Source organism: Cibotium barometz, chromosome 13 (assembly GCF_041138505.1).
Source record: "Cibotium barometz isolate CiBa-2024 chromosome 13, ASM4113850v1, whole genome shotgun sequence".
NCBI lineage: Eukaryota > Viridiplantae > Streptophyta > Polypodiopsida > Cyatheales > Cibotiaceae > Cibotium > Cibotium barometz.
The window spans coordinates 37,989,050-38,001,066 of record NC_141058.1 but is presented as its reverse complement, the minus strand read 5'-3'; the positions used below and the strand labels follow the sequence as shown (position 1 = coordinate 38,001,066).

Below are 12,017 nucleotides of genomic sequence, written 5' to 3'. Positions count from 1 at the left end.
CACACTACGTGGTCTTCGTCTCCAACCTTCCTGCATTGCTCCAAGCTCAAGCACCATAGCTAGAGCTTTCCAAACTTTCATGGCAACCTTGGTCTTTTCTCTCACCAGCACTGCCCCGGCTATACTATAAGTGTTGCTCTATCTTTCACCATCGCTTCTTTTTCTTGAGCTCAAAGCAAATGGTTGCAGAAGTGGCTAGAGCCTTTTCAAGCCTTCTTCTCTTCTTTTTCTTATCTTCAAACATGATATGCCTGTGTGCTGTAGTCTCTGTCAAACTGCTCCTTCTACTGCAAGCTTGGGCTGCCTTACAATGGTGATCGTTGCGCTTCCATTATTGGTGCTGTCAGAACCCTTCTTGTGGGCGGCCTTGATGATGACCAGCAGACACCTGCTTGTTGGACATTGCTGCTGCAGTTTCTCACCGCCGCTAAGAGTCCTCCTCTATTGCTTTGTTGCTTGCCTGTTCGCTGCCTTCTCAAGCTCTTGACTGTGATTGCTGCCGCTTCACAACCACCTCCATTGTTTTCATTCTATCTTCTCTTGTTTCTCCTCCTTCTTGAGGTACCAAGTAACCATCAGTATGGCTCCATTGAGCTCCAAATTTTGCTTGTGAAGCTCCTTTGCAGCTTCTTCTCTGCTGCAATTTCTTACCTCCACATACCTCTATCTTGAGGTTCAACCATAGTCATTAAAATAGCTATGATGAGCTCTCAAATAAGCTCCATATGTAGCATGCTCTTCTATTTGCATGCTGAACCTTCAAGGGTTCTTCTCACATGGTCTCTCAAATGAAACCACAGGTGCATAACCAGAAAAATGAATGCTCCAATAGCATCCACAACCAGCTCATCTTTCATGAGCAAATCAATGACCACAATCAGCTCCACTTGGGTAACCAGCCCCACAATTGCTTGTTTTCACATGAACAAGCATGCACCTCACATCCTTGCCAAATTGCAAGGTTCTAAGGGATTCACACATCCCAAAATAGCAACCCTTTTCCAAAATTTCATGAGGCAAAACTCACAAAACCAACATTCTTGAGACACCTTTGTCTTCTTGGCAGCTTCTTTGTTGACACCGAAGACTCCATAGCCTTCATACTTGCTAAAATCTCCATTTTCAGCTTCCATGGCAGCTTCAAGACTCTCTCCAATCACCAACATAATCTCTCTCCAAATGCAATACTAATGGCAACGAATGTGCTAAATTTTTTCATTATAAAATGAAAATAATGCTTAATCAAATAACTTCATAAACAAGAAAACTATACATAGATATTCACCATGACCAAGAGCCCATCCTAGCTCTGATACCATGTTAACAATCCTAATATGGGATTGATCATGGTGAAAGACAAGCATAAGATTAAGGTGGGTTATACTACACTAAAAACTCCATGACTAGAGAAAGAGAGAGAGATTGCACACTCAACAATAGATCTCTATTGCATTTTCAATGAACCATACAATGATATAGGCCTTCTAGCTTTATCCCACTCTACACATCATTATCCATGTGGCAAGCCCTTTTCCACTCTTTTGGTCAACACTCACACCACAAATATCTAGCACTTCTAGAGTGCTTTCCCACATACACACAACACCGCGATTACATCTCTTAACATTATACTCCCTCCCTCGACTTGTACGAAGAGTGTCTAAAGCATGTAAAACCTTTGACTTTGCCTTCAACGGATACACGCAGGAGGTGTTCCTGTTGTAGTCATCAATAGAAGTCACAAAGTAGAGATATCCCCGGATCGATGGTGTTCTCATGAGACCACATACATCACTATGTCATAAACTATACACCTATCATCAATAAATCTAGCCACTAGGCCTGCCCTAACAATGGTAGAGACTGACAACAAGTTCTTTTTGATGCTGCCTGGCACAAACAAGACTTCTGAGAGAGAGATTGTCCCATTATTTACAGCATTGAGAACAACCTTACCAACTCCTTTTATAGATACGAGGAGTTGTTTGCACATGTGACTGTTCCTTCTTAAGGAGCAGACTCAAGAGAGGAAAATAAATCACGCTGAGAAGTAATGTGCTTGCTAGCACCACTATCAAAGTACTAGATATATTGATCTGTCACTGACATTCATACATCATGGGCATAAGGATTATAATTGCAGTGTACAATGAGTGCCCAATCATCTTGTTCATAGTTTATTGACTTCTCCTTTTCAGCACTTGGTGTTGATGCATCAGCCATAGCCATGCCTGACTCTTACTTCTTCTCCTTCTCTAGTCTTTTTCAGCATTCATTTATGTAATGGCGTGGCTTCCAATAATAGTTGCATTTGCATTTCTTCTTAGGCTTATCATCCCCCTTCTCGGCATTCTTTCCAAAAGACTGGGCTAATTCTGTCTTTGGCCTTCCTCACAAGGATTAAAGATCTCAAGGAGCAGGTGGCATGTATTGATGAGGCATCTAGACAGTTATTGGTGTCTATTGTTCTCACAACTCTACCGGATTCACACCAGGGTTTTGCATCTACACTTCAGCTCATGATGAGGGGTAACCCCAATGTCCTTACTTTTGATGAGTTGGTTGTAGTGCTCTTGCGCGAGAAGAGCAATCTTGACAAAACTGAACTAGTATGCATGTGGGAGATCGGCATTTGCTACAAGTTCTCCCTCATTCATATGCTCGAACTCTAATTGCTTACGCAAGTAGGCCACTCCTGCCTCATTATGCACTTGGTAAAGTGCAAAACGTGCATCCCAAGCATGCTTCACAGTTTTACATGAGGGAATATGAGGAATAATGCTCCTTTTCACTGAAAGTGTCACTAAGCATGTGCCTGTGCATCCCTACCCTCCCACCTGGCATGTTCCATTGTGGGAGTTGTGGAGACGGATACCACAATTAAATCAAAACTCATATCATGATCCAAAGTAACTATACTATGCAATTGTGGTGGCGAGACAGGGTGTGCCTCAATGCCAATAACAACATCCCAAATCCCTTTGGTGACCAATACTATAGGAACACAACGGGTAGTTGGTCCTGTCAAGCTTATCCCTAAGGTGGTTCTTCACGAGTTCTTCTTTTATGCCTCTCCAAGAGGGTACAAGCTTCTTATATACTAGATGGGGGCTCTTGCTTTTTGCCTTGCGTTACTTTTGCTTTGCCTCTTTGCTTTTGTTTTATTTTCTTGCTTTTTTCAAACTGTTTGATGAAAGATAGGGCTTACTAGGTGTCCCGCTTTCCGTAGAAGGTATCAAACTTTACGCTTTTCTCTCCCGGCTTGAAGTCCACTTTGCCGATTGAAGGCTCCTTTGCCTTCTTCACTTTTGCTAGGCCCGAAGAAGCTGCTTCAAATAAAGCGGGTCTAAGGGCACCTTTTGAAACCGGCCTTCAGAAATCTGACGGGCGGTGAAACAAACACTCGCACACAAAACACTTCATCACCCATGGGAACCTGGAAAAGTAAAACAAACAGGGGAGCTAGAGTGCTCCTGCAAATAGTACAAGGACATCGATTGGCCCCACAACGCAGTGGCGCTCCTTGCGGCATTTCTTTACTTGAACAAAATTTGAGTACATAGTCAACTCGTCGAATCCTTTACCAATAGGATCCCTCGAAGCTTTTCACCCAGGACTTCTTCTCCATCTCAAACATGGATCCCACGAACCCTTTCCCAAACAGCAGTAGGGCTGTACCAAACCATATGTCCTTCCTACAGTCATAGCCTGCATGTAACCTCGAGAAAACTATAACCTGTTCACATGAATCCAAAGACATGCTTTCCACATGAAACCAAAGACCTGTATCCGATGAACCATAGACCTGTATCCCATAACCATAGGCCTGTTTCCTCGATACCAAAGTCCTGTTTCCTCTCGAAAACCAATGTCTTGTTTCCATGGCAGATATACCATCAAATCACGGTTGCGAAAACCTAGAGAGAGAAAGATAGAGGACGTGTCAAGCAATCCCTGAATACACATAGGTCCAAGACGAAGAGCAACACACATCTCTTCCAAGAACATCATCCTGTGAATCTTAGCTTGATCCTTTGTATCCAAATCTCGTAAACAAGGCCTGCAATCCACGATGAGAGAGAGAGAGAGAGAGAGAAAAAGCCTATCTCTTTTCTCTTGTATCAAAAAGGTTTGGGGAAAAAGGCCACCACCACCACCGCCGCCCCCGCCCCCCCCCCCCCCCCCCCCCCCCGCCCCCATGGTTTGTAAACAACATCATTGTCGTCTAACAGCAACAAGAACTTCAACTGCAGTCCTGTGTGACCGTACAGTCCATACACAGCCACAACAACCACCACCGAGAACAGCCTCATCTCTTCCAACAACCCACACGCATGTGTGAGCTCCCACCGGCACACACACACATATGCGAGCGTGCGCCCATCTTCCGTAGTAGCCTATGACTCTATACGTCACTTGTGCGTTTCTCATCCTGCAGGTCTACGCGAATTTGCTCAGCCCACATCCATCAGGTTTCACCCATGTGACTCCTGCAGCCCAGCCCACATTGCCGAAGGTTGCACGCCTGACGCCCGCCTGGCCACTTCCACAAACGCAGCCCGCCTGGCACCCGCCTAGTTGCTTCCATACATGCAGCCATCCCCTCCACCAAACCTGTGAGCATCACCCAGCCTGCATCAGCGCCACCGCGCCACCATCTGTGGTCATCGCCCCGTCCACCACTTGCAGCAACCCTGGCCATAGCCGAAGGAAAACGACGATCCCTGTTCTCTCTCTGTCCAGTGCTGCCCGCGATGAGGTTCTTCGTGTAGTTTGTGCTCTATGGCGACCAACCATGCGCCTGCATACACCACACGACACCTGCTCCCCTGGACTCCGCCACCCTTCGCTTAAATAACCAGGATGTGATTCGCTTTCTCCAAAACGCCAAAGGCGATTAGAAAAAACACATCATCCAAATAATAATTATTTTTAAGCCTTCCAAGGTTATTAAACCTTATAACTTTAAAATCCCTTTTGTCCCCTTTCACATTTGGGCTGGCCACCATATGAGTTTTCCTTTTCATATCCAAACTGATGCCGTTCCCATTGTCCATCCCGTGCCCGTCCCCGTGCCCGTGCCCACCTGCTTGTTGTCCAGAGGGAAAAACACAGGGTCGTAACACCTTCTTTCTGTCCTCCATGAGTGATGGATCGGGTAGCTTTGGGTTCTTCTCCAATGGTAACCCCTTTAGCTCGTAAGTATGCTTTGGTGGCTTCCACACCTTCAGCTTCGTGGCCTGGTCTTTGATAAAGTCTTCAAACATTTGAGCTCTTCTATAGTCTTGTTCCTTCTTGGCTCTCCAAGCTAGGAACTCTTCATCCTGAAGATACTGTCTGAACTTTTGAAAATCTCGGTATTTTGCTAATGTCATGGCCGTAGTCTCATGAGCGATAGATTGGCGGCCTTGGATCCCTCCTTGATGTTCTGGGTTGGCTTCGTAGTTGTTCCTTTCTTGAGGCTTTTGGTCTCCCTCGACTCTTGACATGGTTCTATCACTCTAGAAAAGATTTCTTCGAGAGAAATCCTTTCTCTGATACCACTGTAAGCCCAATGGAGCGTGCAGTGACAGATTCAACCACATGTACAAGAGATATAGTTACAGAGAGAGAAGGGGGAGAGATGGGAATAGGGATATCACAGAGTACACCACACTGAGCGGGGAGCAGGCCCGCCCCCTTTTCAGGAATTTATTTCAGGAACAATCCACGGGCTTTTCCAATCCAGGACCAATACAACAAATGAATACAATATCAAACAAGAGTGCCGATGTCGAGGTCGGGCTGAAGACGATGTTGTGGCACAAGATATCTGATGTCGAGCTCACCACGAGGATGACCCACAAGAGTCTTACAGCAGGCTAGTACCAAGATATGAATCAATTCTTTGTTGCTCACGAAAATCTCACAAAGTACTCGGGGATGAGATGTTGAGAAAGATGCACAACTGTCCAAGTTTCTTTCTCCAAAAGAGAAGAGGCGGCGGCGGTTTTTCAAAGGGAGGCAGCCCTCCAAAGAAGGCAGCTAACAGGTGGTGCTGTTGGTGCTGGCAGACGACAGCAGGCGGGCGGCGGCAGCGGAGCAAACAACGGCGAAATTATGGTGAAAAGGCGGCGGAAAACGCCAGCGGCACCGGGCTCTGGGCGGTGCCGGTGGAGGGCGGCTCTGGGCGGCAGAAACATCGGTGGAGGCGGCGGCGGCGGCGGAGGTGGCGTTGCAGGGGCGGCGCTCGGCAAAATCAACTCTGCAAAGGTGGGGTGGCTGAGCTATAGGCGGAGCTGAGGCTAAGGGTGGAGAAGATGATGATGACAAGGTTCTTGCTCTCCCCAAGGTGGTTCTCCACAAGGAGTTCTTCTATGCCTCTCCAAGAGGGTACAAGCTTCTCATATACTAGATGGGGGCTCTTGCTTTTTGCCTTGCCTTGCTTTTGCTTTGCCTCTTTGCTTTTGTTTTATTTTCTGGCTTTTTCTTTATCTTTATTAAATATCATTAATAATAGCCAAAGTTCTTGATTTGTGCTTTTACAACTTCAAGGCCTTGCTTTTTGGCCCTGGAGCTTCTTTTGGAAAAAGAGGCTTTTAGCTTTTTGATCCAATTTGATGTCCTCTTTCCAATGGTGCCCTCAGCTTTTGGTCAGTATAGTTTGACTTTTGTCTTTTTCTTGCTTTTTGACCAAGAATGGTACTTTTTCTTGTGCCAACGTAAGGATCCTTGTTGCCATGTGTCAGTGTCCGGGCATGTTCCATCATGTGAAAAGAGCTAGGAGGACCAAATAGGTACAGTTGGAGTGGAGATCAATGTAGCAACACACGCATAGATACAACAAGCAAGGACAGAGAGATGGAACCACAATACTTAAAGCAACTTGATGAGAATGAGTAAAGTACAAGTGAAGTGACATGATAAGGTCACTTACACACACTCATAAGAGTGCGTACATACGCTCGGGGGAGAAAACCCCCTAAAGGGGGAAAAAGTGCCCAGGCCCATTATTACCCTACGTCCACATATCACTACCATATAAATGGCCACAACTCTGTGAGCTGAAACCCTAGCTTTTTGTGTGAGTGTGGATTTCCAACATGTCATGCCTAAGTCATGAGCTAGCCAACAAGTGGAGGTTGGGCCACAGTGGTTGGGGACATTAAGGTTTGACGTAGCACTGTGATCGGTTGGTTGACGGTTTGAGTCTAGCATCCAGCTGGGGGATGCTTTGGACAGAGGTACGATTGGGTGATAAGCTAGCCAGCTATCTGTGCGTGTGGATGGCAGCAGCGCATTGTGATAGTTGTGAGCAAGCAGATCAGGCAGAGGCCACTGGGAGCGGCCAGCCATGAACAGAGACCCATCCCTTTGGGATTTTCTTTTCTCATGAGGGCTGCAATTGGCCATGGCTGATTTGCTTTTTCAAGTCTCCTTATAGAAGGATCTTTGCAAAAAATATGTGCTGTTTCATTTGTTGAGGCTGAGCCCGATTCCTTTGCATGCCTCCTGTTCATATGCAATTGGTCAGGTTTGCCACCTTTTCAGGACTAACAATTAGCTAGCTACTTATTTGTTGCTTGAATCCAGAAGCATGTCCATCCTTGTCTTTCTGTTTTTCTTAAAAGATGGCTACAAAAAAGCCTTATTGTCTCATAGACAAGTTAACCAACTTTATAGAGTTCTCAATGTCCTTAGGGTAGTTGTTCCAGAAGGGGGTGTCAATCCTCCTAGTGTTTGTATCATGGAGCTGGGCATGATGTCCACCACACTCACACGTTGGATGCCATTCACTGCTTGCTTGAGGTTTCCAACTTCATCTGGGATCCCAGGATCAACATAGGTTTCCCTGGACACTGAAGATCATGACTTGTCTCTCACGCATACAACTTTTCACGATGTCCATACAAATTGGCCGAGTTCCTCCTCTTGTGGGGCTTGTTTTTTGCCTTAACTGGCAAATATTGGCAAAGTTTTGATAGGTATCCTGCAATTGGGTTTTAAGGGCACACTTTTGATTCCCTAAGAATGGAGTTGGAAGAGGTTTCTGATTTGCTTTCGTGCTTCTAATTATGATGATAAGGCTAACATTACATGGCTTTAAATGTTTGGTGATGCAGCTAAGGCGAGCAATATTAGAGTTTGCAGAAGGGCTAAGGGTTACAGGGATCTTGCCAAATGAGAAAATTGCGCTTTTTGCAGAAAATTCATGCAGATGGCTAGTTGCAGACCAAGGTAATTGATGTGCACTGATTGTTTGCTGAACTTAATTGTCAAGTGTTTTTTGGCTCTTCATTTGGGTGATGGAATACAAGGTCCCAAAGCAGTTGTTGTGCTTATTTAGAGCTAAGTCTAGGCAACAGAAGGTGAACCGACGATGTCCAGCCTATTAAATACCATGAACGGACTGGTAATTGGCCTCAATATACAATGCCACATATCTTGAACTTATACTTAACTGCACTATGGATGTATGTTATGCTTTTTCCAAATAAGTCATGATCACTATTCTCAGATTACGATGGGCAAATTGAATACTGGATACACCTGTCTCTGCATTTGTGCAAGGTCGTGTTCTCTCATCAACTTCATTTGTTAGAAAATCTTTGCATGTAGTGTATGTGTTGAATTGCAAGTGTGGCCCGTAGATATGGTTACTTGTTGTGACAGGTGGACTCTCATGTGTTAGGACAGGCATGTCAAATTAGGAGACAAGATAAGAAGCCTTAAGTAGTCTAGCCTCATTCAAGATCAGATGATTAAGAATATTTAACGATAGTAATGAAAAAGAAGGACCTTCTTAGAAAAACTCTAAACCTTACTCCACTTATCTATAAAATAGGGATTCCACCATGGCATTAATCAGAGGTGTAACTGGGCATTAAGCCTAATAATACCCTTCTTAATGCCACTTTTTTTTTTGGGCTTAATGCCACTATTTTGGTTACACAATGAAACAAGATGACAGAGTATCATCAGTGGTTGCACATTATCTTGGCAACATGCCACAACTCACCTCATGGGGTGATTGGTGAATCCGGCATAAGTCTGTGGTTGGAAAATCAATTCAGCACTACAGCATAACAAACTAACATAAATTCATGGCGTATATCGGCCGTGGACGAGGTCTTGGTAAGCGTGGGCGTCTCGCTCGACAAAGTGCTATGGCTTTGTCAAGGGTGACTCCTCTTGAGGGATGTCTATGGGACGTCTGGCTCGTCGAGGGGGCAGTCATCTCCTGTGGCGGGCGATGATGGCTCTAATCCACCAGTGATGAAGCGGCCGTGGACGAGGTCTTGGTAAGCGTGGGCATCTCGCTCGACAAAGTGCTATGGCTTTGTCAAGGGTGACTCCTCTGTGGTAGAGGCTGGGTCCCCATATGGGTGAGCCATATAAGAGTGTAGGTGTGACCAATGTGTCAAACAACCAGAGTTTGGTGCGGGGCTCCTGAACTGAATGTAGGCACATTGTGTCTCTAGTGCCCCTAGGGCTGCATATCCACGTGCCAATCTAGCCTCTGTTGCTTGCCTTATAGAGAACTGTGGTCCGCTGAATGTGACTCCTAGGTACACATATGATCTGGTGTACTCCACTGATTCATCTCTAAAAGTGAACTGATGCTCGGATCTAGTCACCCATGCCTGAGCGGTATTGAAGACCATAATCTTAGTCTTCCAAAGGTTCACTGTGAGGTCCCTATCTGCACAAAATGACTGCAAAGCATCCAAATGCTGTTGCAAACCCTCAGGGGAGTCTGCAATAAGTACAATGTCATCGGCATATAGCAGTATGGGTATTCAAACCCCTGCCAGACTGGCCCCCTGCCCCCCCCATCCTGTCAATGTAGTCGGATATCTCATCAATGTAAAGTCCAAAAAGAGTGGTTGACAATGGGCATCCCTGCTTCACCCCAATGGTGCTAGTCACTATATCCGACATGTCTTCGGGAGTCCGTACTCTGCCTATTACCACATCATATAATGCATAAATGCCCCACTGCATCTCCTCGGGAACACCAATGTCATGCAATCTCCTCATGAGTTTGGCATGTGGCACCGTGTCAAAGGCTTTGCGGAAATCCACAAAGCAACAATATATCCTCTTCCCCCGTGCTCAATGAGAGCCCTGAGGGTAAATATGTGATCCAAAGTCGTGAAACCTCGTCTGAAACCTGCCTGCCCAGGTGCTCTGAGTCCATGTGTCTCATCCCATCTACTCAGCTCTCGATCCAAAATAGATCCGAATATCTTGGCCAAGCAATGGCCAATCATGATGGTCCTGTAGTTCCGTGGTATCATGGGGTCACCACTCTTAAATAGAGGTACAATAGTATGTGCCGACCAATCGTTTGGGAAACCTTCGCAAATGGCCCTGTTAAACATGTGTACTAGAAGCGAGGTAGGTGCCTCCGATGTCGAGCAATAATGGCTCTGATCTAGCGATTGTGAGGATGCCGTGGTCGGGATCCTGGGGGGCGTGGCTGACAAGCACGACATAAGACGACTGCTCTATCAATGGTGACTCCTTGGGAGCGTGGCTAGTGTCCTGACGGCCCGACAGAGTAGGTATCAGGAGGTGTGTGGGCTGGGGTGCCGGTGCCGGTGCCGGTGCCGGTGCCGAAGAAATCTGTCAGGATCCTCTGTCTAGGTCTCTTGGCTGCCAAGAGGGTCTCTTTGTGTCTCCTGAGCTCAAATAGGAACAATCCCAGGCATCTCTGATCCTCAAACTCCATGACCTTGCGTAACGGCCCAAAACCCTCTTGAAAGAGGCAGTGATATCTCCCTTGGATCTCATAATAGACTGTACATCGGCAAATGTAGTGCTCCTCTATCTCTACCTCCTAGTAGTATAGCTGACAAATGCGATCATCCGAGATCTGATGCACATATCACCCTGTCTCAATCCGTAGCTGGTGTGATGAGGTTCGGATCTGTCCAATGGCACAACGTATCCCATGTGATAGGTGTACATCCTTGTACGCCAGGCGGGTGAAAACCATCTGGTAAGAGGTGCAGAAAATGGCGCTTGTAATGAGCCATTTTCATGCCTAAGGGCTCAAGGGGACTAGTCCATGTCCTCTCTGTCTCCACTCTGACGATATCCATCCTAATCACGCGGTTCTTTTCTGAGTGGGTGAGATCCAAAAATGGACAATCCAAGCTGTATTGAAAGCGTGGGAGTGCCTCTATCCGCAAACCATGTAGGTCAAACCATGATCTCATTTGAGCATACTAGCAATGAGTATCTCCATCCTCTGCCAACTGTATGGATGAGGTCAATGCCAATCGGGAGTACCTCTGCTGAGGGAGCTCCCATAGCGCTGTAAAAAGGTAACTGCCTGGAATAGGGCCTCGGTCACTACTAGTGCGGCACCCAACTCAGCCCGAACGATGTCATGTGGTACCGATGATTTGCTCCAAATCATGCGGGCAATCATCATAATCAATGGTCTCTCCATATGCCTCCCATCCCTCATCCGTCCCTCTCTGAGATCTATGATGTATGTTGGGCCCCCAAATTGGAGCTCCGTACAGGAGGGTCGGTGTGACAAGTGTATCAAGTAGCCACAATTTGGTGCGCGGCTCCTGAAACTATATGTGTGCACACTGCCTCTAAAGTACCCCCAAGGCTGCATGCCCTCGAGCTAATTACTGCTACCTCCTTCAGGGAGAAACGCGGTCCTGTGAAAGTAACTCCCAAATAGACATATGACCTGACGTACTCAACCGGCTCCCCTCGGAAAGTGAACTGATACTCTGATCTCATCACCCATGCCAGTGTGGTGGTAAACACCATAACCTTGGTTTTCCCAAGGTTCATTGTTAGATCTCTATCTATGTACAGAATGCCTGTAATGCATCCAAATGTCTCTGTAATCCCTCCGGAGAGTCTGAGAGAGAGATTCGTGTGAGGTTGGTGGCTTGGAGGAAGGGATCCAACCCCTATGTGCCATGTGGCAAAGCCCACCTCAAACAAAGGTTGGTGCCTCCTATTAGTGCCCACACATTAAAGAGGGTTCATATGGTCAAAAGGCT

General features: G+C 46.3%; 1 protein-coding gene across 2 annotated transcripts in view; it reads left to right on the top strand.

Moving 5' to 3' along the window:
* LOC147632656 (long-chain-fatty-acid--[acyl-carrier-protein] ligase AEE15, chloroplastic-like) overlaps positions 1-12,017 on the top strand; it is a 42,808-nt gene that overhangs the window by 10,575 nt on the left and 20,216 nt on the right. For both annotated transcript variants that reach the window (XM_086807469.1, XM_086807468.1), the window contains exon 3: positions 8,103-8,217. In XM_086807469.1, the coding sequence (XP_086663595.1) occupies positions 8,103-8,217 (115 nt within the window). The remainder of the gene's footprint in view (positions 1-8,102; positions 8,218-12,017) is intronic.